Raw genomic sequence first — 25,852 nt, 5'->3', positions numbered from 1 at the left:
CCAAGAGAACACAATATTTTTCATGTTTACTGCTCCTGATCTAGCTCTCCTTCCCCTCCAGCCTACGTGCTTCTTGCCACCCTGTATACCAACCTGATGAGGTAACCGGATTGAGGCTTGGAGACAGGAGGCCTGTGCAAAGAACAGACATCACCAAATTATTAAACATGTGGAAAAGCAACAGCAGCAGCACCAGTATTAAAGAGAAACGTCCACGTGGCTGTCAAGCCAAAAATCCAGCCAGATGGGCTTTGAGTGCACCAATTTGGCCGTGGGAGGATTCTTTAAAACCGAATTACCTTCAGAACAAGCTCTGTGAAAGGGTGTTGTAAGAAAAATGAGTTTTAGAATTCGCCCATTAAAATTAGCCACGCTGACAGTTTTCTGGCTCAAAATGAAGTCCTGAGATTGATGTGGTAAGAGAGGGGAAGTTAGGCATAGTACAGATCCTGGCTGTTTTACCACAGGAAAACTTCAGCCTCACACTAACTTCCCTGAGTGTCTGTCCCCAGAAGGGGAGTGCAGCAGAGCTCCCCTGGAGGTAAAGGCAAGGGATACCAGCAGGTGGGGACCTGGCCCCTTGTGGCAGGGCAGGAGGAAACATCCCTGGAACTTGCTTCAAGCTGGCTTGAAGAAGTCTTCTTGAGGCCAAAGTGGGGACCCTGCCCAGATGCCAACCCCTCTTTTCTTGCCTGTCCAGGTGCCCTTAGGATCACAGGATAACACGATGGCAAGGAAATTCAGCAGGTCTCTGGTGTAACCCTCCGGCTCCAAGCAGGGTCAGGTTTACACTGCCCAACACCACATGCCCGAGGTGGCTGCCAGGCTCAAATTTATGCTGTTGCCTTCAGACACAAAAATGCAAACCCACTGCAGGCTTAGTTTAGCTTTGGAGCTCTCTGGATGGAGAAGCTGGAGGCGGATGAGTGCTGAACACAGCACCAAGCTCTTGGTTATGCGGTGTCCTCAGAGCAGGCACCATCTCAGCCTCATTGCCTAGCAGTTCCCTGAGCACTGACCTTTGATTGCCACCTGCAGGCACAGCAAAAAGGAGAGGAAGCAGGAATCTGCTCACGGGAGAGGGCAACACTCTCCCAGCAATGGCACTGCAGTTGGCAAAGAGCTCTTAGGTACGAATAAGCCCATTTCAACAGTTTTGCGCTGTAGGATGGAGATCCTACCAGCTGCTAAGTTCCTGAAAAGCCCTCATGGTCTGTGTGTGAAACAAAACCAACTCCAGTACAGAATGGCTTCTAATCTGAGGAGCCTCTGGGCTTTGAGCATACAGGTGTTGCACCAGCACAGGAGTTGATGTGCACCATAAATCCTCGGGATCATGTCCTCAAAAGCATCCATTCCTCTGCACTAAAGACACAGATCCATCTGGTCACACATCTCTCCACCATCCATCTGGACTTTGCAGAAGCTGAGCTATGCTCTGTATGAGGTGACAGTTCATAAGACACCGCACTGACCAGGCTCTAGATTTTTCAACAGGACCTATATTTTTCAACAGTTATGGGAGTGAGTGGATAGGAGTAGGAAGGACCAGTGAAAGCATGCACTGACTCCGTGGGATAACACAGAAAGAAAGCAAACAACAGGACGGGTCCCCCAGCTTACCTGTCACTCTGGGGAGCAATAGGTGCTGAAGCTGGGGATCCCCCACCAGCCCGTGCAGACCTGAGTAAAGAGGAAACAGTCACATAATTAACTCCTGCAGTTGCTGATCTTCCTTATTGAACGTGGCAGTGATGTTTTACAAGATTGCTGCTAAGAGAAAACTGGCTTGGGCTTGATTTTGTTTCTGACTATGACTAAAGAGACCCTGGTGCAGACCGTGGGCGTTCCTGGTGCAGGGGTGGCTCCATCCCACAGCCTGTGAGCCACAGGGGCAGATGCAGACCTGGCTGTTTTACACCACTCACAAACTCCCTCCCATCAAGGTCTGCCTCTTTCTTTGTCACTCTGGAGATGGTGAAGCACAGCCTGGCTTCAAGAAGACTTTGGAGGTCTCCTGAGACTTCAGATCTGTCTGTGCTGCTGGATTCACAGCTCCCACACCAAAGGCCATTTCTCAGTGTTTCTCCCCAGTCTGCATTCATCAAAATGAAACAGAAGGACTGCTTCCCTGGCATCATGGGAACCCCACAACAAGCTAGCATAATGTGTGCTTTTTCTATAGGCTGGAAAACAGAGTTCTCGAGGGAGGCTGATGAGGGAAAGGAAGAAGAGAAGCATTCCTCAGTGGCCACACTTACAGTGGGCTGCTCTTCTTTTCATCCTCAGAGTCTGAGTTCTGGTGGTGGATCCAGCTCTTGTCTCCCTTCAGGGTGGTGCGAACCTTCATCTGCTTAATGATCCTTCTACGGTCTTCATCCGTAGGTGTAATCACGCGTCCTAGGGGAGGCAGAGGGAAAGGAAGGAGAGAGAAGGGTTGTCGAGAAGATTTCAGTGTCAGCAGGTGAACAACTGGTAAATCTCAGCCAGCAGGGAGCACAGGTCCCCCATCAGCCAGAGATGCAAACACTGAAGGAGTCCTTTGCTGCTTCTGATGAAAGATGGAAACAAGTTATCATCCTGACTTCAGGATCAATTTCCTCCATCTCCCCTGATATATCACCTCCTCTGCAGAGATCCATAGTTTTTTCACTTCTTTCTGGGGACTGTTTAACATTAATGAGTCATTTTCTTTCATGAAGACCAAAGACATTCAGTGGGTGGTCTAATCACATATTTACAAAGCAGTGCATTTCCTCTGGCATTTCCCATCAGATCAGCTCTAGCACGAGGCGTTTTTGGTTTGTGGGAGAGGATGATATGTCTGGAGCATGATGCTGAGCCAAGGGCTGGGGGATAAGCCATAAAATGCAAACATCCAGCTTTCTCTGGTGTCCTGTCAGAGCTGGGGGAGACACATCCTTTGAATATTTAAAAAAAAATAGGAAAAAAACAGTAACAAAGATATTTTAACTGGGAAATTCCCCATTTAGTGTTTTCTTCTGAAGAAAATAGCTGTTTTTAAGATGAAGGCCAGATAAGGAAATCTCCTTTTCTGTGTGTTTCTGTTTATCTTCCATCTTCTGCTATTTTGGAAATGGCTGCTAAGAGATGAAAACCTCAGGCCTGACCTCCTCACAGGACATGGACCAACACAGCTCAGGGGTTTAGAGATGCCAGGAAGTTACTGCAGCTTTACAGCTAACTTCTTATCAGCCAAGCCAAGGAAACCACCTGTCTGCACACTTGTAGCTGGCGGCAAACACGAAATAATCCAATTTAGCTACCAGGAAAGGAGGGTCACCAAGTCTCAGTTTCAAGGGGGGCTAAAAGGCTGCCCAGAAATAGTTATCACTGAGCAGTCGACGGGCAGTAAATTGTTTAATCTTGACACAAGATGATGTGCTTCAAGACTAGGTTATGTAGCAGAGGTATGGTGGGGGATTTTTTTTGGACAAACACATGCATCAGATTGCCATTGAGGAGAACAGCCACACCGATGGAAAGAATGTCTTTTCTCAGGTGGAATTAGCAGCAGCAAAGACACTGACTGATATACAGGGCTATATCTACATCGGGGTGCAGTCTGGGGGACCAGCGGTAACACTCTGCAAGAAGCAGAGCACCTGGAAAAGGAAGGGCTGCTTTTCTTGGCACTGGAACTTCACATAAAATCTACCGCTTTCTGGAAATGAACAAGGCACTTCCACTCTTCTCCAGGTTATCTGTGGATTTGGAAGCATCATTCCACCTATTCGCATCTAAAGGTCCTATGAGCATCTGTCCTATGAGCACGTTGCTGGGTCAAAACACAGCAATTGGTAGCCTTTGTGAGAATTTTCAACACTTCTTTGATAGGATGACATTAGGAGTGTGTTACTGATACAGCAGAGGACAGATCCCCACCAGCCTGAGATGGGGAAAGGAATTACCTTTGTTGACACCCAAGGACATCATGGTTCTCACAAGTGCCTTCCCCCGTCAGTTACTGTTTGAAGACAACAGGTCCCTGGAATAAATGAAAAGGAGAAGAACAGATTAGTAATTCTGTCAAAAAACAGCTTCTAAGCTATGCAGAAAAGGGAGTATCACAGCAGCGCCACAGCCACGGAGCCCGAAGGGTGAGGAGACCATGGCACATATACCAGAGAGCTGCAATTCCTTCCCATGCCATGCACCTTCAGCATCGAGGATGGAAAAAATCCAGTAGGTGCATTCTCCATACTGGTAAATCTACAGATTGGCTGTGACAGATGCGTCCTTCCAAGTCTGGAAGGAAAGCAGTGGGGGAGACCTCACCAAAGGTGCCCAAATCCACCCAGGTGGGACAGATCTTCTGGAGTCTATAATTCAGAGAAGCTGAGGCTGCTTGGGTGAGCCTTGGCATTTTCATCAAACAGGAGTAGAATATAAGGACGCTTGACAAATTTCAGTTGACAGAGATGATCTGTGTTTCCCCAGAAAACAGAGCAGAGGGAATGCCTTGCTGTCTGCCCCTGAAGCGAGAGTTAGCTCTTGCTTCTGATGGCCACTGAGTCCCTCCTGGAGGTGACCACTGTAAAGCAGCGAGGAGAAACTGCTGGACGTGCAACCTTGGAGATGCTCTGAAATAGCGAACTGGCAGAGCACTTGTTGCTCAGTACTGCAGTTGAATAAAAACAACCACAAAATAAAAACCAGGAAATATATTGGTTGTTTCAGATACTGCCAAATATATTTATATATATAAATATATATATATATATATATATATTTATATATTTATAATTGGGAAAAAAACACAAGGGAACAAAGGAAAACAGAAATCCCCAATATTGATCCACTGGGTTGAGTACCCATGTTAATTCAGCACCTGATTACTTTTTTTTTTTTTAATCATAAATGTTTTTTTTTTCTTTTTTTTCCCCACCCATCAAAGTGTTTGAGTTAAGCTGCATAAGCCCTTGTTTCAAAGAAGAAAGTCAAGGGCAACTTCCAACCTTCACACCCCTTTCCTCCGTTCTTTCCCTGCCAAAACTATCTGCTGAACCCGGATTCTTAAGCGACTATACCAACCATTAAGAGAAATGCCCAACCCTATTCGGGAGCCTGCGAATCTAAAATTAGGTTGTTATGATCTGCCGGTGGGCTTGTCTCTGCAACGCTGCTGCAAAGCCACACGCCCATGCGGAATGCCGAGCGCTGATCTCACAGCATTGCTTCTTGGCAAAGGCTCCTCCGCTGCCTTGTCTCAGCCAAGGATCTACCTCAGCTCCCTGCGCATCCACTCCTCAGCCGGTTTGCGCTCGGATCGGGAACAAGCCCTCTGCAATTACCCCTAGGCTCCCTCTCCCTTTCGCAAACACTCCCAAACATTAATTCAGCTTCCACCGTGAGCTGACAGCCCACCTCTTCTCTTATCCTGCCCAGATCCCCCTTCCCACACACATTTAATTGTCCCTGCTATTTAAAGAGAAACGAAAACTGGAGTGCTGCCTTAGATACCCACAAAGAGCCTCTCAATACTTGGGTATTCCACCGAAGGTGGGAGGCACGGCTGTAGTCCGTAGGAGCACAGCTGAAAGACCTGTAATCTGGCAAGTCTGGATTAAAAAGAAGTCAGTATCTTGGACCTGCATGTAGAGAAGCCATGTGGAAAGTGGCTTCATTACCTACTGTGTCCGAGCGAGGTCCGGAGCACAGCTACCCTGCTGACCGCAGGTCAGAGGTGCTCCTACATCCCTGGTGCCCTCTTCCATGTATTAAATTTCTTCCTATTCCAGGACAAGATAAAGGCTGAAGGAGGTGGAGGATGAGAAGCAGTGGAAAAGAGCTATCCCAAGAGCTTGATGTGGCCCCAATCCCCGATCTAGGCTACGTGTTGTGATATAATGGAGATATTTGGAAGCTAGAAAGCCAGTACCTGTCTAGCAGCACAACTGAGAGGTGATCAGCCCCCCAGCACAGGCCCACTAAACAAACAAGCAGAGGTTTAGGAGCACATAGGAAAGACTCTCAGGAGATGCAGAGCGAGGGCTGAAGCTCACGGAGGTGCAGGACTGAACTCTCCTCCCTGTCGTGAAACACTGCTCCGCTTGGGACCGGCCCTGCGAGGGGCATGGTCTCTGGTTGTTGCTTAAACAGAAGCTTTGCTTCTTACTCACGCAGCTCCCCTAACTTCACAAATACACCCAGAAAGGAAGGGAAGCCACGAAGGGTGGCACTCGGTGTGTGTGTAAATATATGTGCCAAGCCTTTTCCTCTGGTGCTGCGTTCCCTCTTCCCGGCTCACATCATCCTGGGAGGGACCGCAGCCAACGCCGCTGCACTCCACTGATATTTCTGGCTTGACAAACAGGCGTCGGAACATGTCGGTGGTGATCGCCCGGCTTAGCTTTGGGGGACTGGCAACTTTTTCTGCCAGCCTGCTTTTTCCACCGATGATTCACGCAGTGGCAGCAGCAGCCCAGCTGTCCCAGCAGCTGGGACCCACCGGGAGCTCTCTACAGACTGAGGGACAAACTCGAGGATTTTAGAGCCTGGCTGTGTCCCTGTCCCACACCAAGGATCCTGCCCTCGTCACAAACACCGTAACGAAGCTGTCCAGAGTGATGCTTTCAGCAAAGCTTCTGTGATGGGTATAGAGGAATGCAAAGATCCTTCTGCGAGAGCCGGAGTCGGTCCCCTGCTTCCTTTAATGCACTTTTCTTTGGTTCGTGAAGTCTGCTAGGTGGATATTTTTCCCTGTCACCTGAGGATCAAGGCAACGCAGACTGAACAAGATCACCACAAGCTGAGAGGATGCAGCAAGAGAAGAGCAACTCAAGTACCCTATTTCTTGCCCACGTTTTTGAATCACCTGCTGTAGGTGCCTGCTGGAGTTGGGACAGGGAGCTTCGTAAACCTTTGTGCTGATGCAATGCAGACCTCACATGTCTGCTCAGCGCCTGCTCAGTAACAAGAGCATTAGAAGATAAATTACTGCGGGTTATGCCACGGATCCTGCAGTTAGAATAACTCAACGTTCCCTACATGAGAAAGAAAAAGCTCATTTTATTCTTTTAATGCTTAATTTTAATGCTTTAATTTGCTGGCACCCAGCAAATGAACCGATGCCTACAGATGCCGAGATAGTAGCTGTGCTGAAGAAACAGGAGAAAGAGATGTGGCCTACTAACCCAAACCAAAAGAGACAGATCAGCAAACCAGTACCAGGAAAAGCATTTCTCAAAAGCGAGCTCGTATCATTTCTCCTTGCTTTGATATTCCAGCGGCTGGTGGTTAGGGCACGAAACGGGAGGCGCAGCTTCCCCAGCCGCACGAGGCGGCAGCGGGACCGCGTCCCAGCATCTGCTCCAGCCACAGGGCTCTGCAGAAAGGAGCACGGGATTTTGGGGGCCAGAGAAGATCAGCCAAGGGGTGTTGGACTCCGGGGGGCTGAAATAACACTCCTGGGAAAAAGCAGTTCTCACTGCTCCAAGAACTGCTTAGAAATGACACAGCTTCTCCTTGCCGGCAAAGTTCGAGTTTAGGCTTCAACCCATGCACTGCAGGACCTCGGCACGCTTCAAAGCATTTTTGCCCTTTATATTCGAATTTGTAAGTCTCAAAGACATCAGATCTGGATCTGGAGGGGTGTCTTCAACTGTTCCCAGTCACCCACCTTTATTCCCTTGAAAGGCAGTGACAAGCCGACGCGGAGCACTCCAGAAATCTCCCTTATCACCACATCACCAAGGGACATGATTTTTCATAAATGTGCTTCTCTGCTACTGGAACCTCCGCCACAGACAGTGGCTAAGTTACAAGGGTAAAAACTATTTTTGTTGGCACAGCTTATTTGGGAATCGATTACAGCTTCAGCCCTGGGCTACAACAATTTCCTCTATTGCTATGGAAACAAATCTACTTGCCTGCTTCTGGCCCAGATTGCGGCTGATCCCAACAGCTCCGCTTCCCACCTGCAGCACAGGACTAGGACCTGCCACTCGACTGAAGCTTCGAGATCTGAGCTCAGCAGGTGCTTAGGATCCAAAAGCACCGCTCCACCTCGTGAAAGTCACCCAGAAGCTGGGCGCATGGCCTGTAAGTTTGGAAGGAAACGACAGAGATTGTCTTCTGGCAGCCCCGAGGGATACCTGCGGATCTCTGGAGCTGTCTAATTTACAGCTGTAGGCCACTGCAGCCGTCTTTTCAGGACAGCTTCTCCAAAAAGCCTCAGAGGAAACCCCTTCCTCTGGGGCACGCTGTCTTCTGCCCCCATTTTACCAACATACCTTGAACACAGCACCTGGCCCCGATGGCAAAATGGGAGATAAAAGGGGAGAAGGCACTTCAGGCTAGCCATGACCCAAAAAAGGATGCTAGAAATCACAGCAATACCATCCCTCGGTATTTTGGGCACCCCATGTCTATAGCACCCCACTGCTAAAAGCACTCTGCATGCACAGGAGCTTCCAGACCCGTGTTCCCACAGAGAAGCACAACAAGAACAGCTCGTGGCCTCTTTTCCTGACACACAAAGGTGACCTTCCCCTGAAACCCTGCCCTGGCCAACAAGCAGGGCTCAGATTTTGAGGCGCTGGATGAAGGACACGCAGGTACAGCTGGAGTTTGTCACCTTCCTCACAGCCACCAGCCCTGTTTTAGCCACCAGAGCAGCTCAGGAATAGATTCTTCCTCTTTGACATTCACTACAAATATGAAACGTGAGACAAAGACATCATTGCAATAAAAAACCCACGTCCCTTCCATGATTTGTAGATGGGAGGTTTCCTTGCAGAAGTCCAGCGGGAGCCCTTCAGAGCCTCCCCTTTAGTGCCTGCACATCATCAGTGCAACAGGCCCTCCATCCTAATTGGCACCCTTGGGTGCCATCGCTATGCAAATGAGCAGTAATCGCTCTTCATTTCCCGATCCAAACAGTTACTGCGGGCTCCGTTAAGCGTTGCCTGGTTTGCTGCGAGGTGGCTGCACTTGGAGGGATGGATCCCTTAACGTGCATCCCCTGAACAACCTCGCAGAGCTGCCTCAGGCTTAATGTTTGCAAAATGCCCTGGGATCCTCGAAATAAATATCCGAGTGGCTCGCAAAATGCCAGCTCTGAGAGGTGTTTCTCCTCCAAAAGCAGCTGCAGAAGAGTAAATGTTTTTGGAGACAAAAATAAATAGATTGGTAAATACGTGCACCAATCTCACCAGACTTTTTACCTTAAAATAAAACGAGGATGTAAATGCTTCTGCTTACAGAAGCATAGGACTCTGTGGCAGTGTCCCTGCTTTTATGCAGAGGGTTCTCAGACTGACTACCCTTTGGCCTGTGATCTGAGAAAAACACCGTGAGCTGCTGAGCACCAGCTACTAGAGAGACATCAAACAGGCAATAACAAAAACACTGCAGACTGACCACGGTGCCTCGACCTGCCCGTTGCAGTGACTCCTTCCTCAGCAGGGACAGCCGGGCGTTGCTACAGGCAGCGCTTAACCAAGGGGACGTGCGTGCCAGGACCTACCTCTCAGTCCAGGAAAAATTTGGGTCCAAACTCAACCACCACCTACCTGATGTTTCTGCACACACAGCCCCGAATGGATGTTTCAGATGGTACAAAACCACTGAGACTTGTGTGCGTCTGGAAAGTGTTAAGAATAGTATTTGGAATGATTTGTTGTTTCTTTTTTTTTTCTCCCTCCAAAAATAAATATATTGCAGAAAAAAATGAGTAAAAGCTGCCGATTTCACTGCACTTGACCTTAAAACAAAAGAGGATAGGAGTGCTTTATTTGCAAAAGCACAAGACTTTGTGAGAAACCCCTTAGCTGGGAATAAAGCCAGCCAGAGGAGCCTTTAAGAGCTGTCGCAGTCACCCCAAACCTCAGTGATGCCGGACACGGGGGACATTAAATACCTTCCTTCACAACTGCCTTTAGGAACAAACCCCAGGCACAGTGATCGAATGCATCTCACCGCAGAAGACCCTCATGGTCTGAGTCAAACCAGCTATTGAATTTTTGAAGAAATAGCTTCGAAAAAGCCCAGCTGGTTTAATGGGAGATAACCGAATCAAAGCGATTTGCTTTCCTGGGGCAGATGCCTACAGGAGTTTTCATTTTCCAGTCCTCAAAACCCTCAGGGTCCTGTGGACGACCTACAGGAACAAGCCTTTAATAAAAATAAGCGTGGAAAGGCTACAGCCAGGATGCCTGGTCCTCCGGTGATAAAGGTGTATCCAGAGGAATTGCAACCTGCAGAGTGGAAAAAGCTGGAGAAAAAAAAAAAAATAAAAATCACAGGTTTGCTCTTTAAGGAAAAGAAGAGCCCTGAGCCATTCAGTGAGTGCCTGGCTGTTGTAAGAGGGGTTAACTCCTGACTGCCTTAGCACGAGGGAAAGAAAATCAAGTCCCCAGGTGCCATCCGAGTCTCTTTAATAAAGAGGATAAAAGAAGAGGCCTAGCACGCTGCTCAGCACCGCATGCAGCCCGGAGAAAACACCTGCCTCTTTGTCGAGAGGCGCTGACGTGGCCGGCATCAGCAAGCAGAGCCAGCAGCTCTGCCAGCAAGGGAAACACCTCCCGAAATCTGCGGGGACATCGCCCGCCTCGGCCCCCGGAGCGGGGCCATGTCCTGCACAAAGGTGGCTTTTAGGGGCCTGGATCACACCCCGCTGCCAGCTCGTCCAGAGGGGTTATTCATCTCCTCCTCGCCGTCATCTGCTTTATTTTTTCTTTAAATGTAGCAGTGGGATATCAGAGGAGTGGGAAATGAGCAGGTTGTGGGGCTTACTCACTGCCCAGGCGTCACCGGGAACAGGCAAAAGATGGAGGGTTTTATTCACCAGTTGTTTCCAGAAGAGAAAAAGGCTGTTCGGGTTTGCCATGAGGACACAGCTTTCAGCAAGCAGAAAGATTCAGACTAGATCACGACAGCTAAAGAATTTAGTTTCACGCCACACTGCTATACATATTTCAAGCAAGATTAAAGTAAAAAATGCACAAACAGCTATGTTGTTTCAAAACAAAGTGAAAAGGTTTCATTTCAAAAGGCTTAAATTCGCCTTTTGTTTCAGATTTTAACTTTTTTTTTCCCCTTGGGAACAAGAACTTAGTGAAGCTTGCATGCGTTTTTGAAAGGGTTCAGTGTTGCGAATTTTGGAAAAAAAAATAAAAAGAAACGCGCAGCTCTACCCAGAGCTGTATCAGGTTCGTCACTGCCAGCCCCAGCCTCCTCAAAGTACTCCAAACGTCTCCTTTACCCCAACCCCAGCCAGAAAAACAACGTGAGAGCCCCTGAGAGTCTTTACCTCCTGTTCAAATCTCCCATGTACCCAAGCTTTGAACTCAGGGTATGCCTTTCCAAGGGATCCTAAGGACATACCTGACTCCACGCAGCTGGCCTCTGCTCTACCCCTCCGACAGATGCATCTCGCTGCCTCCTTCTGCTCTGGAGCAAGAGGAGAGGCTTTATCCTGTCCCAGGAGCTTTGTTTCCCTCCCAGGTGCTTGCTGGAAGCAGCACATCGGGGCAGGGTTGTGCAGAAATACCCCACAGTGGCCTGCCCGTGCCTTCCTTAGTCCCCGTGGTGATATCCTGCACCGAGAGCAGGGCTGGGACCTTTTCAGGGACCTTTTTGCTCTTGAAAACTTTCCACCTCGCTCCCGGCTCTCACCCCGTGCCCACAGCCAGCGCGCTGCTCAGCCCTGCAACCACCTCTTCATCTCTTATCTCCCCGGCTCCCAAACCTGTCATTCTCTCCTGCTGGATCTATCATTGACTCGGACAGGCTGGCACCTTACCGAGGCTCTTCATGGGATGGGAGGTTTCCAGCACGGGGTATAACAGCAGAGGAAACTGATGCCGTGGTCCTACAGGAGGGGAGAGGTGAGGCGCTGGCCCCTCGCCGCCGTGCAGAGCGATTTTTAAATTTGTCTCTCCCCAGGTTCTTCTCGTGAGCCCTTCATGAGTCAGGACCTGACCACCTTCCAGGCAATTAAACCCAAATTGCCTCTCCCCTCTCCGTGATAGCAGGTCTCAGGTATGCAGCGCAGGTGGAGCTGTGCTGGGGGAGGCGAGGCCGATCACCTGCGCGATAGCACCGGGAGAACCGGAGCTCCTCTGCTGCTGAGCTGGGTTTCCCTTTCCACCAGCTGCACGGGGCTGATGCCAGCAGGAGCAGGGATGAGTTTGGCTTGGTTCCGACAGCTGATGATCTCCTGACTTCTGCAGAGCACTTGACAAAGTTCAGAGGGGTCTCCAGGCCTCCCCCTCCTCCTGCTTCTCTCTCCAACTCTTCCCTACGAGCAGCATCAGGATGCAGGAATGATACGAATACACGACAGCTACAGGCTGGATACAATTCCCAATAAATGAAATCCGGGATTTACAGCACATCTTAGCCTCAAGTTGTTAGTAGGATACAGCCAACGCAAGTCCTTTTGTGCTGGGTGATTGCGACTGGTGCTCAGCTCTCAGACACTGACCCCTGGGATGTCCCAGACAGCAGGTGACCCGTAAAAATGGGAGTTACGGTGCCAAATTCCTGCTGGCAAACCCTCCAACGTGAACACCCTGGCACAAGAAATAAATGTTCAACCAAAGCCCCGTTAGTACACCGCATGCTTCAGACGGAGCTGCTAGCTAAATCCATCCCAAACGAGCCCTGATTTTCAAAGGCACGGAGCACCAGCAAGACCCCGTGGTCCTGAAAATCACGGGCAGGTTACGTCCACCTCCAGGAAACCACAAGGTACACGAGCAGCTTTGCTACGGAGCTGGATGGGGACAGCCTTTGTCACGGAGTCACTGCAGGCAGGAAAGGCACGGTGCCCGCCGGCACGCTGAAGACGCTGCCTCTGAAGCTCCTCGTCATGTGAATGAAAGCAATTAGAAGCTACTTAATAAGGGAAGGGGAGCTGAAACCTTGTTTAGATTTTAATCTTTGGGGTGTGCCTGTCTGCGGGCGGGCAGCCAGCTCTGCTCACCCTCTGCACGCTCCCAGGTGCTGGAGTGGTCCCTACCTCGGGTACCTCAACGTACTTCGAGTTTTTAAGGCAGCTGCAAGGTCAGACAAAGCCTCTTCCTCTCAGCAGCGTTTCGGGGAGCAGCCCCTGGTGAAAATCCCCCCTTGGCAGGCAAAACAAGCTGCAAAGCTCGGTCTGGCTGCCAGGGCCACAAGGGTGGGCACCCTCAGCAGCAGTCCCAGCCGAGCAGCCAAGAGATGGCTCCAGCACGGCCTCCTCTTACCCCGAGCAGGGAGAGATCCCTGCAGATCACAGCCTGGTCATGCCCTTGTCCATCCCCAGGGCCACAGAGGCTGCAGCTGGCCCTGGGCAGCAGCGTGAGGAGGAACACGATCGATCTCTGCCTGCTTGTGCAGCACCCTTTGCTTCTAAATCCTCCAAGTGCCAGAAATCGGCAGCCCCTCGCTTAATTGGGCATGATTCTGCTTTCTGTGTAAGCCACTTAAAAAAGATGTAATTATACCCCAGGAGATGAAACACGAGCTATTCTTTAAAAGCTGACTGCAGCTCTTATTACCTGCAAACACACAGAAGGAAAACTCGCCAGCCATCCCCCTTTTTGATGGCTCAACTGCAACTTTAAAATGTTAATAACCATTTTTCAGCCTGCTTTTGTCAGGAGTTTGTAGGGCACTTGCAGTAATAGCCCCTTTGCACCTAATAGCCACCTTGCCCTCTGTTTGTCTCGGCGATGAGCTGGATCCAGCACTGGCCCTAGTTCTGAGGACTAAATGAACGCCCTGGGAAAGGAAGCAGCGCTGCTTTGATCCTATAAACACAGCTTTCCTGGAGAGTGCCACGGGGTGCCTTTACGCTCCTCAACTGTCCGTGCAGCCCCGGCCAGGCACCGAGGTCACGTTACAGCACTTGCTCCGCTTCCCCGGTGGCAGGAGGGGACCTCCCTTGGATGTCAGGGCACCAGGCCCCGCAGGAGCTGCCATAAATCCTGTGCTGCTCGTGCCTTCTGGGCAGGGACCCCGTGGCTGAGTCCTGCAGCTGTTAATGGACAACAAACCGTCTAAAGCAGGGTTTCTCTCCTTCTGCCCAAAGCATCATCTGCAAAACCAGCCCTGGCCTGGCGCCTTCAGAGCGATCTCTCGCACGCTCCTCCGAGGTGGAAGCACAAAACTCATTGCACCACTGAGCTTGCGTACCCCTGGGGGACCTCACCGGTGACCTGAATGCTGCAAACTGGGCTGAGGTCAGTCAGGAGGAAGAGTCTCGTGCTTTAACGAGAATTAATGCATGTTCTGACCTTCACGGTCCTCAAATTAAGAGGTATTTACAACTGGCAAAAAGGCTTGAATTAGAACTTCTTATAAACTTCTTAAACTCCATCAACTGTTAATTTTGTTATCTAGACCTAAATCGTGGCCCCAGCCCCTCCAACCCCTACGGGACAAGTCAGGACCTCAAATTTTGCTCCAAAGCCCACCTTTTCCAACCCCAGAGGACGGAAAGCCAGGGAGAGAAAGCTTCTCCGCACAGGTCACGCACAGGCACAAGGCTCCCTGCCCCAGAAAAGCAGCATCCAGGTTTCGGGATTGCTAATCCAGGTCTGCGCGCTGTCAGGCTGCCCTGCAGTGATCTGGATTAGGCGTGGGCACAGACTCGCATTTCTCTTGCATTAGCCAGAGAGCACAATGCAAACCTTGTGCCAGTGTTGTGCTTTTCTGTCAGCTGTTACCTGATCTGCTCCCAAGTCAGAGCAGCCTGGACAGACCGTGCCTGATCTGGCAGAAAACCTGCCAGCGCAAAGTTAACCCCTTAAGCTCATTTGAGCAAGTTGGAACCAGCAAAGGAAGTTTATGCTGGGTTAGCACTGTTTAATTTTTGAGCCAGCGTTGCTACGATGGGATTTATTTCACCTTTGTACTCCGGTTTGAATGACACCCCGTGCCTGGGAAGGATGGGCAGCTTCCGCCCCGCTGCCTGTGCTTGTGGAAGCGAGTGACAGCAGGAATTACACTCGGGGCTTCGGGCTGTAAACTCCCAGCCTGCGTTTTAGGATCTCGTCCCACCTTGTCCACGCAGCGGGAGGCTGTCAGCCTGCCTCTGAAGGACCAGGCCACACCAGCCTGAGTCTGCTCCAGGCCTCGGACTGAGCCCCCGGGGGCAGATCTAACACCTCACGTCGTGATACGGGCCCTGCGTTGCGAGAAACTGGGTGGCTGGAGGCTTTCAAACAGACATAAAGTCATACATAGCTGCCTCAGAACAGAAAGGCTCTTAGTACTAAACCCAAGGTGATATTTAAGAGGCTGCAGCTCTCTCTTCTCCAGGCTAACCAAGCCCGGCTCTCCCAACCTTTCCTCACAGGAGAGGTGCTCCCGGACAGCCACGCTGCTGCAGGCGACACCTTGTGCCTCCGCTGCTGTTCTCCTGCCATGCTGGTCAAATAATTCATGTGAATCAGTCATTAACTGCCTGCCCTCCTTTCTCAGGGCAGCCAACACGACCCTGAATCCAAGTCGCAGGAACAAGAAGCACCTGTGGCTGCAGCCGGGCCTGCTGCCTGGGTGGGATTGCTGTGACGAGCCTCAGCCTCAGCTCAACCACATACCCCACGATGCAAAATTTCAGACGAAGCTGGCAAAGACACGAGCTATTGAAGTCAGGAAAGCATGGTACAAGCTTCCTTAGAGCGGCACACAACCCTGCCTGTCCCCAGAGACCTCCCCGGGGCCCCGCTGTGCTGGGAGCTGCACAGCCCCACACAGCACGACCACCCCCAGCACAGCAGCTCACTGCTGCTGCTGCCCAAAATCACCGAATCATTTTTCACTGCACTGGGTACGCAGTTTCATTACTCTAATTACAAGGCATTAATTCCTAATTGCTCAACTAATTTTTGTATTTGAAAAGGAAGAAGGATGTAAAGGATGTTTACCGCACCCACATGCCATTGACCTTAAGCCTTGATGTCTAAAGATGAAAGCAGGAAGGAAGGAAAAGTTTTGGGGCTTTCAAAGGCAGAGCTTCGCGTTTGTATGACGGACCCATAAACGGAGCAGGACATCAAATCCTATTGAAGCTTCACGGCATCTCAGAGACACTACAAAGTTTTGCCACCAAAAAAAAAAACATTTTTAGAAAAGAAAATTAAAAATCCATCGTTTATGAAGAGTGGGACTTACAGTTAAATAACGCCAGGGAACAAATTCAATGTTTTGTCTTTAGCTGGATGAAGCCAGAACAAGCACAGGGCCCTGATGGATGTGACAGGGGAGGACATCCCTGCTCCGCAGCCCACGGTGAGCAGCCTGGCTCCTGTCCGGCCACAGGCAGCTCGTTCTCCTGGCTGGGTTTTTGTCTTGGAGCAGCAGCGGGGTAGGGATGGGGGAAATGGAGATGTTCACCAAGCTTCAAGGTGGGAAGCAGCAAAGACTGAGGGAGGGGCTCGTCTCCTCCGCATGAGCTCTACCACTCCCATCCCTTCCTTTCCAGGGTGCTGATTTCATCCTCAGAGAGAACCAAAACAAGGCAAAGGAGCACAGAGAGAAGAATCTCCATCACACGCTGGTTTTGGGGAAGGGGGTTAGGGGTGGTGGCACGCAGAGCAGCTGACCCCAAGCCTCTCAGGAGGCTGTCTGAAGTCACAGGCTCAAACTGCGCCAGTTCTGCAGAGCTGCTCGCTCGTGTCCACGCACAGACTCGTCCCTGCTGCCATACCCACTGCTATCCCTCCGAAATTAAGCAGGTGACAGATTTCAGAAAGACAGGGACGGGCAAGGAGGGAACTCAGCAATCAGACGAACAAGAGCAGCAAAACCTGATGGCCAAACATCCCGTTCTGCCTTATTTACGTGCTGGCACTAATGCCAGCCTCATAGTGTCCAAGCACCATTTCAGACCCACACTTTGCTCCCAAATGCTGGAGAAAAGAGCTTCATCTCCCTCTTTACAGCAGGAGGCAGCAGTTCAAGCCTCCCTCGTCCCCACCAGCTCCTCTGTAGGAGGGGACAGCCCTCCTCCTCCTCTCCAGCAGAGCCAGCAGGTGAAGTGCGGGTGGCAACAGCACCTCAGCTGCCCCCTTCGAGGCTCAGAGGAGCAGTCTCTCTGCCCAGCCCTACCTGCAAAGAAGCTCCTCAGCTGCAGCTTTCCCCCAGAAGACAGATGCGGAGCAGCCTGCAAGCGGTCTCCCAGCACCTTGCCCCTCAAGGGCTCGCAGCGGGGATCTCCGATCCTCCCTGGCAGCGAGGTGGCTGTGGGCGAGGCAGAGCCCTTACCTGCCGGCTGGATGGAGAGGGCTGGCTCCGGGAAGCCAAGCCTTGTTTTGAGGAGGAGACTTGGGTGTGTTTCGCCCTTCAGGGGAATCAAACAGGTTTCTCCATTCAGGCTGCACGGTCTCTCCCCTCCCCGCCAGCTCTCCTCTGCATTCCTCGCATTCTCCGGCCCCGCTGCTGTGGTGGGACAGCGAGGAGCAGCCCCCTGCTCTCGCCCACCGAATTTCTTCCTTCCCAGGCCAGGCATCACCAGAGCTGCCCAGGGAGAAGCTCTCCCCGCAGCAAGGGGGAGCGGGCACCCCGCTGCCAGCCCCTGCCTCTGGGAGAGCTGCTCCCAGCAGTGGTACCTGGGGAGCATCAGGGGCTGGCGCTGTAATTAGCACTCAGAGATCCTCTCCTTGTAACTAATTAAATGAGGTACACAGGTGTGATTATCGCCCTTCACAGCAGAGGAAGTCGGCAGCTACTATCACCTTCCTCAATTTATTTTCCCTTCTAATTAATTGCTGCAGTTGCCACAAGATCCCCGAGGCCCAGCTCCACCAGCCAGCCTCTCGGAGGCAGCGGGGCCCTTGGACACACTTTTTGCCAGCCCCTGAAGACTTGGGGTTAGAGGCAGGAGTTTTGAGCACCTTGCAGAAATCAGGGCTTCGGCCCAGGTCCACCACAGGCTGACAAGAAGGTGCTGAAACCCCAGCCCTGCATCTATCAGGACCTCCCCCTGCAGCTGCAGCCTGATGAGAAGTAACGAGGAGCCTGGAGTAGACGGGCCCCCAGACATCTCCTGACTTCCTTTTTTTTGGATCTGTTTTGTGTTGGATCTGCTGCACGACAGCGGGCAAACCACCAGCAGGCTGGGCTGGGCCGGGCTCTACCAGGGCAAATAACCCATCCCTGGCTCGCAGAAGCACCGCGAAGATAACGTCTGGAAAGCCCTGATGTCAACGTTGCGATTCCAAGCCCAGATCTTCCTCTCTGATCTACTCACGCTGCAACACCTGCAGTGGCGCAGGCTCAGCTGAGCTTTCTTCCCCAGAGGCTGCCGCTGATCCCAGCCGAGATAGGCCCAGGAGAGGAGATGTGGTGCTCACAGAGCCTCACCCTGAGCCCGGGGTACGCACAGAGCAGCGTCCAACGCAGGAAACAGCCTGCTTCAGAGGCAGCCCAGTCCCTGCCCCTGTAAAGCATCCTTCAGGGCTCCAGCTGACAGCGTAGCTTTATTTTCAGTAACCCCTGAGTCATCCCATCGTTTGCTGAAGGTTTCGTTCGAGTTATTTCCTGAAATAATAGTGACTAACAGCCTGGGCAGCCTGTCGGGTACAGCAGGTCCTCTGCCAGGTGAGCAGAAGGGGCACCCCAGGGGCTGAGGACTCTGATTTTTTTTTTCTGGTACAAACACACCGTTCTGCAGTAAACATTCAAAAAAAAAATAGCATCTATTATGAGCACCTCAATATTAAACACCAAAAAAAAAAAAAATGGCCAAGGAGGTTCTGAAAGAATATACACAAGTTTTACTGGCTGCAGACAACCAGTGTGTTGGACTGGCACAAACACAGAGCAAAACATTAGTCGTGATGATGTCTGTCAGCACCACTCTCTGCCTTAGAAGAAACAGAGCAAAGAATTGCTTTTCTAATTACCTAAGAAGAGATAGGCGCAGCGATAAGTCACATTTTGTTCTTAGCTTAAAAATGCTGCTCCAAACACGTGTACAAAGCTTATAAAGAGAGGTCTTAAACTCAGGGGCGTGGTGGCGATATAGAAGAGCAGAGAATGTGCTCCCCAGCTGGCAGCTCCATCACAACAACACGGATGCTCAAGTTGGTAGTGAAAGACGTGCTGCACAGCGTGCAGCCATGTGAGACGTGGAGAAATGCCAAGCAAGATGCTTCTTTCCCTGCCACAACATGAACCACCACCACTCTAGCCCCATCAGTATCAATTTTTTGAAGGCTCCTCAAGCGTCATTCTCTGTGTTCCAACCCCTGGTGTCACCCAAAGCCCCAGGAATTCAGTACTGACCTCACGCAGCCTTTCTCCCCTTCGGGAGTCAGCCCCTTGCTGCTCCAGCCTGAACCAGCACCTGCTGGCACGTCAGTCCCACGCTGGGTTCTCCAGGCTGGGCTGACCCTGTGGCAGCTGCTCCTGAGCGAAGGGAAAAAGGGAGATGTTTTATTTTACTTCATTTAGGTCGTGTTCACAGCACAAAACCACGGCTATGTCATCTCAGCTGCAGGCTTACAACACTGTGGGATGCAGAGCAGCACATGAGCGAAGGGGAACATTTTCCTACTCGCTGCTACACATCACACTGGCCACGTGCAGCCTCTTGGGGGTAAGGCAAGAGGAGGTTTAAGGCTTGTCTATGAAAGCCACAGAACTGTAATGCTGCTACAACTGCCCCTTACATAAAATGGCTCGGGTTGGAAGGGACCTTAAAGCTCATCCAGTTCCAGCCCCCTGCCGTGGGCCACCCACCAACCTGGCCTTGAGTATTTCCAGGGATGGGGCACCCTCAGCTTCTCTGGGCAACCTGTTCCAGTGCATCAGCACCCTCAGGGTAAAGAGTTTCCCCCTGACCACTAAACCTCCCCTAATTTAAAACCTTTTCCCCTTGCCCTATCTGCCTCAGCAAAGCGTCACTCCCCGCCTTTTATTATCAGACCCCTTTTGAAGCATTGAAAGGTCACAAGAAGGTCTCCCTGGAGCCTTCTCCTCCCCAGGCTGAACATCCCCAGCTCTCTCAGCCTTTCTTCGTAGGAAAGCTGCTCCAGCCCCTTGTCCTTGTGAACCTCCACTACCTGAGACTTCCACAGAGAAAACCAGGAACAACAAGGACAGGATTTGACCACGTCCCACAGTATCACCCAGAAGGAGCAATCAAGCACCAGCCAACCATGGCAACCGGGCAGCCCAGGGACTGCAGCTCATCCATCAGGGTAGCAGGGACTGCACTGTGGCAACACACCAGCTCTTCAGCTGGTGCTTGCACAAAAGGTCCTGGTTTATTATTGCAATTAAACCTGTGACCCCTCCAGCAGCGCCAGGGCTCTCAGTTTTGAAGCTGCAAAGCTCCTCCAGGGGAGTTGCTTTCATCTGCACTGGTGTAGCTGCAAGGGGAATCGAGCTCGTGCATTTTGGAGATGTGAGGTTTGCACAGGTGGACCACCAAGGGCAGCACCATGACCCCAAAACACAAAGCAGCCCCAGCACCGTTTAGTACATGGCTGCCAACCACCACTTTCTGTAGAAAGGGTAAAGCAGGGAAACTTTTCTAGCCATGGCTGTTCCTAGAGAGGAGCAGAGAAGCGGATGCTCCAGGCACAGCGTGAATGTGAGAGGCTTCCCAGTTAACAGCCCAGAGAAAGAAACAGGGAGCATGTTGTATGCTTTAAGATGTCAGAAGGGAGGGAAGTCTCATCAGCTGTTGTCTTCCAAGACCAGCAAACCATGGAAAGGGACTTTCTACGTTTCTCACCTGGACTGGGACAATGCTGGTGGGTCAGAGACACTGGATACCACTGGAAGTGTAGTGTAAATGTAGGTATGTTACCATACAAACACGCTAACATAAACCACAGCTTTGTCTTTTATTCCCCAGTAAGGAGAGTGGTGTAGGAACACCTTTTTTTTTAATTTTTTTAATTTTTTTTCCTATAGCTAGGGGTTTTCATACTCTACTCAGACTGAAATAACCGTGGCCAGCAATGCAGACAGCTTACCTCGAACTGGAGAGTTCCAGGGCTGTGGTGTGAGCCCAGTCCACACCAATCCCATACTGCAAACAACAGCACATCTACAGCGTGCAGCAGCTTGAACAGGTAGGGGCAATCAGTCCCAAACAAATCATTGTGGTTTTATCCCAATTAAGCTTTTAGATAAACCACTCTTTCCAAAGTATAGGTGGATGTCGCTCACACCAGCAGGCACAGAAACCCTGATGGGTGTTTTTCTTCTTCATAATTACAGGCACATATTCAGCTTTTAATGACACGGCATTTCAAAATCACAGCAGTGGCCAGAGGCAGAAGGTTTTTTGCCAGCAAGTGGCAGGTCTGTGTGACATCTAGAAGAGCAGCACGCCACGGGGCCGCTCAAAGGCAGCACTACCAGGTTGCTCCAGACCAGAAGCTGAAAGTCTGTCCAGTAAATCTGTAGGGAAAGTCGATTTGCTTCACTTCAGGCACTGAACCGAGACAATCACATCAGGAGCCTCATTTCTGTAGCTTCTAGAGGCTTTGGCACAAAGACTCCAGAATGAATGAATGAATTCCTACCTGTGGTTCCTGATATAAATACGCAGCGTGTGTATGTGCATGGCTGTGTGTAAGGGGCGTGGAAGGAGGCTGCTTTTACTCCCTTCACTCACTGATACACACAGCAACAACCACAATTCGGATGCTGCTTTGAAGCCAGCAAAATTGTAACTCTTGCCACTGCAAGAAGTAGCAGCTTTTCCAAGCTGGCAGTTACAGGCTGAACAGCAACAAATTCAGGACACCTCAGGACAAGGCCACCAAGCGCAATCCAGCCAGCAAGGCCAGCCTCATCTGGAAAGGGCAGAGTTAGCCTGCATGCCTCTGGAGCAAACCCTGCCCGTGCTGCTGTCAACAAAATAAAGTCCCTTATCTTCATCAGCAGAGGAACAGAATCCAGGAGCAGCTTTTTTTCCTCTGTATGGAGTTAAAACCAAGAGGGTGTGCTGTGGAAACACCCCAACACGGCTGCGGATCTGGCCTCCCTCCTCGGGCCACAAGCCAAAGGTGGGACACAAGTCACGGGAGGGACTTTAAGCCCCTCAGTTCCAATAACAACCTTCTCCAGGGGTGCACCCACTCCTGCAGCAGCAGAGGAAGCAGCAGGTTGGAAGAGCCCTTTTCCATCTCTACTTCGGAAATATTGTTTTTCTGTCAGTAAATTTTGGCCTGAAGTGTCTGATTTTACCAGGAAACGGATTCTCCCTGCATCCTCTTCATTCTCATCAGGATGTTCCACGGTTAGTACTGGTTAATGCTCGTTTCACTGCTGTTTGCCTGTCTCCCCTATTTAGTGCACCACAAAGCAGATCATTTGGGATCAGTGAGACATAAAAATTACATCACACAAGGAAGCTGCAGCCACAGAAACCACTCAAAGATTAGAGAGAACGCTTAGCAGAAAAAGATTTAAAGAACTCTGACAATTTAGGTTAAAAAAATAAAGAAAGAAAAGAAAAACAGAGGTGACCTGACTACGGCATGAGAGAACTTTTCATGGAGAAAAGAAAGTGACAAGCATGAAGGCTGCTTCCATCCAGGACATAAAAACAGGAAAACTGAGGATCGAGCTGCAAACTAGATACTGAGCTTTTTGCGTTCAGAGACGGGTTGTTTATTTTTGGAGGAGCGATGGGAATTTTGCTGCCACTTCTGTGAAACATCAACAGAAGGCTCATCCATTTCTCAAAGCCCAGAAGCTGTCCCAGAGGGGCTAGCAGAGCCACACAGAAGTCAGCACTGGAAAGCCCACAGCTTGCAGTGTGGATGTCAGGCTGGGCTGCCTACGAGCTGCAGTTATGCCTGTAGGATGGACGTACCGTACTCTCTTCTAGGTAGGGTAAATCAGCCTGCTCTGAGCTCCCTGCTGCCAGGGGCGTGCTGCTGCCACTTCCAGAGAAAGGCAGCCTAAAACCAGTTTGCGTAACCCTGCCGTACGTTCCTTCCCAGAGGTACAGCGTGCATACCTTTAGAAACAGCGACGTCTACAAGGCAGGAGCCTGCTCACCTTTCGAAACCCAGCCAGCCCTTTTATGGGTAGGGGGTTACGCACAGCAATTCTTGACATTCCTCTGACAACAACAACCTTCTGCCCAGAAGCGTGCAGTCTCCCTGACCAGCCCAGCCTGTATTTGAACAGTTACAATATATTCAGAATTTTAGAGTCACAGAAAATGAGTCACCACCACTCCACAGCATTCAACTCCACTGCGATATTTCCTCTCTTTTGGGTAAGGCTTTCTTCCTCGTAACCTCCTTGCACCAAAGGTACAGGGAAGGCACCAAGCACATCAATCCTTCAGGCCTTCGCCAAGGCGACAGCAAAGCAAAGCCTCGGTAGAGGCTGAGCAGAGTTGCGATGAGTAGAAGGGTGTAAAACCACTACACCCATTTGTTGCAAGGGAATCAAACTGGTTTTTCATGAGGTGTCATTACAAAGCGCTGCCGAAATGCCAGACCTCACCTTCCTAATAGCAGGTAGCCGAACAGAATCGTGTACCCTTGCCCATTCAGGGCTGGAATACAATAATCTCAGCAGGAAACCACCCATGGCCATGAAAACACACCTACAAAGGAGGTCAGGAGCTCTCACAGCTAAGACAAAATGATCTTGCCAGTGAATGCTGGGCAAGAGAGAAGCCGTGGCTAAGCGCCAGCCTGATGGTGCTGCTAAGACAGTAAAACAACGTGTGCAATCTGCTAGCAGAAACACCTCAGACATGTTCTGTTGCAAGCAGGGAGATGCCTATTTATTTCTCATCACCAGCTCAGCAAGCTTGCTCCGGGCAAACAACTGGCTTTCCTTCTCCCATAATAATGACCAAGTTGCACCATCACGTACATCTGTGGAGCTGGCACCTTCCAAAGGTTTGCACAAGCACTAACGAAACTTGGTAAACAGTTCTCTGAAGGAGCAGAGTCCAGCCCACCCACGCCACGTTTGGCTTCGCAGCGCTAAAAGGTGTGGAAACTCGTACCAGGGCTCGGAGATCACTGCCATCAGCAGATCCGAAACACATTTGCCTGGATTTACTGCATAAAGAGGTGCCACTTTCACAACAAAAGGGTGCGTTTGAGCACCGTGAGGCCCGGTGGGTCCCTGTACTTCTGTCGCTGAGTGCAGTGAGCTTCCACATCGGTAACCACACGCCTGCATGATACAAGCATCCTCCTGCACCTAAAAACTCTGACACATCCACCTCAGGCTTGACTTAAATTTGCCTCCATGATTTTTGGACACATGAGGTGGCTTCTGACTTTTTTCATCAATCACTCCTCTTACCTTTCCCCAAGTAATTACAACCATGTCATTGTTTTTTTCCTTTCTGGCACTGAGGTGTGTCTGGACAAGAGCTCCTCTGCACTCCAAGGGCAAGACTGAAAAGCATTTCTTAGACTGTAACATTCCTTCTGTGCATACGCCCCTTTTACGATCTCTCTGTAAGGAAGGAAACGGGGCTCTTAGTTGCTTCACCTCCACCTAGAGAAGCACTTTTCTTCCTCTCCCTCTCCTATTTCTCTAGGGAAAGAAACAGAAGATATCTCCTTTATCTCTCCCACTGCTCGTCAAACCAAAAAACCATCTCATGTCAGCAAAATGGGGAGCTGCAACAAGAAAAAGAAAGCAAAGTGAAAGAGATTAAAAGTTTGACAAGAGTGCTCTAGGAAAGTCTTTGATGTCTTCAGCAGCTCCTGTTGAGCATTACTAACAAGAGCGGCAGATTTGACCCTAGATATTTGGAAGGAAATGTTGATAATGGCAGTTTTGCTGTGTAGCCTCCTGCTTACTTGCATGCTCACACACACGTAAGATGCAGGTTGCAGAGAAGGTGCATGCCAAAAATGACAGGCAAGAGTACAGAAGGAGCTCATTGGCTTGCCCAAAGAACGGAAGATGGGGCTTACTGGGTGCTCACTGGGAAAAGAAACAGAGCTGAGAGGAGGCAGCTCAATCAGGGCTAGAAGAGGCTGTGGCTAAAGCGAGGTTCCTCCTCTGTTGTGGCAGGGCTATAGGCACAGCGATGTCAGGTTCCACCACAGCAACAACGTGTGTTTGCTTCTGCTTGAAAAACAGAAGCTAGTCAGCCTCCCAGAAATGCTGGGAACTGACCTAATTACATAGGGAATACCAAGTCAAACCAACTCCAGCGTGATGCAACGCTTCTGGCTGTGCCCAGCTCTGGGAAACTGCAAAGCAAAACTCTGCTTTGCTCTCGTACTGACCATACTCTTGAGGGAAAACAAACCATCTGCTGCTTTTTATCCGGCAGACCTGAACTTCCAGTGCCTCTTGTTTCTGTAGCAGCTTCTGGACGTACCTTCACAAAACACAAGGAGGTGAGTAACTCTCCACCTGAACGGTGTCCAAGTTCTGAGAGACAGCATTTTGGAGAACGTTTGAAGCAGCAGCAAGGCAGACCTGGCTGGGAAACGCCATCTAGAGGCCAAAACATGCTCTTACCGATTTATTTTGGAAAAGTAATTGCTGAACTTGCTCCTTTCACCTCAGCACGATCCTCTCACCACCTCTAGAAGTGCAGTAATCCCTACTTCACGAGGAGCTGAAGTTCCCTGCCGTGCTGTACCATGAGTCCTAAGAGCAGTACCCACCTTTTGTGTACCAGCAATGCATCTGAGCTAGAATGCTTTCTCCCTCGTGGCTTTTTGTACTTACCAGTTTGTGTTTATTGGCTACCTCTACTGCACCTAGCAGAGGTGCCTCTGAATTGCCTGTTTCCACAAGGCCACTCCTCCAGGAGCAATTTACAAGTTTAGCCTCAGTTGACTGCATCACGAGAACTGGAACCGGGGCCAGCTCCAGAGAAGATCACGAAAACTTCCCTCGTCCTTCCTCACTCCATCCAGCAGGTGAGATT

At 50.5% G+C, this 25,852-nt stretch overlaps 1 protein-coding gene across 7 annotated transcripts in view; it reads right to left on the bottom strand.

The window, feature by feature from the left end:
* The window catches only part of ZNF185 (zinc finger protein 185 with LIM domain), a 46,163-nt gene extending 26,770 nt beyond the window's left edge, over positions 1-19,393 (bottom strand). For 4 of the 7 annotated variants that reach the window (XM_068697189.1, XM_068697195.1, XM_068697193.1 and 1 more), the window contains exons 1-5: positions 17,065-17,214; positions 3,933-4,009; positions 2,262-2,400; positions 1,624-1,683; positions 94-132 (exon numbers count right to left, since the gene is read on the bottom strand). In XM_068697189.1, the coding sequence (XP_068553290.1) occupies positions 94-132; positions 1,624-1,683; positions 2,262-2,400; positions 3,933-3,957 (263 nt within the window). In that variant the 5' untranslated portion in view covers positions 3,958-4,009; positions 17,065-17,214. The other 3 variants (XM_068697190.1, XM_068697191.1, XM_068697192.1) reach the window with 3 other exon arrangements.
* Positions 19,394-25,852: the final 6,459 nt, after the last annotated feature.

This window comes from Anas acuta, chromosome 13 (assembly GCF_963932015.1).
Source record: "Anas acuta chromosome 13, bAnaAcu1.1, whole genome shotgun sequence".
Lineage (NCBI taxonomy): Eukaryota > Metazoa > Chordata > Aves > Anseriformes > Anatidae > Anas > Anas acuta.
This window is presented reverse-complemented; position numbering and strand designations above follow the sequence as displayed.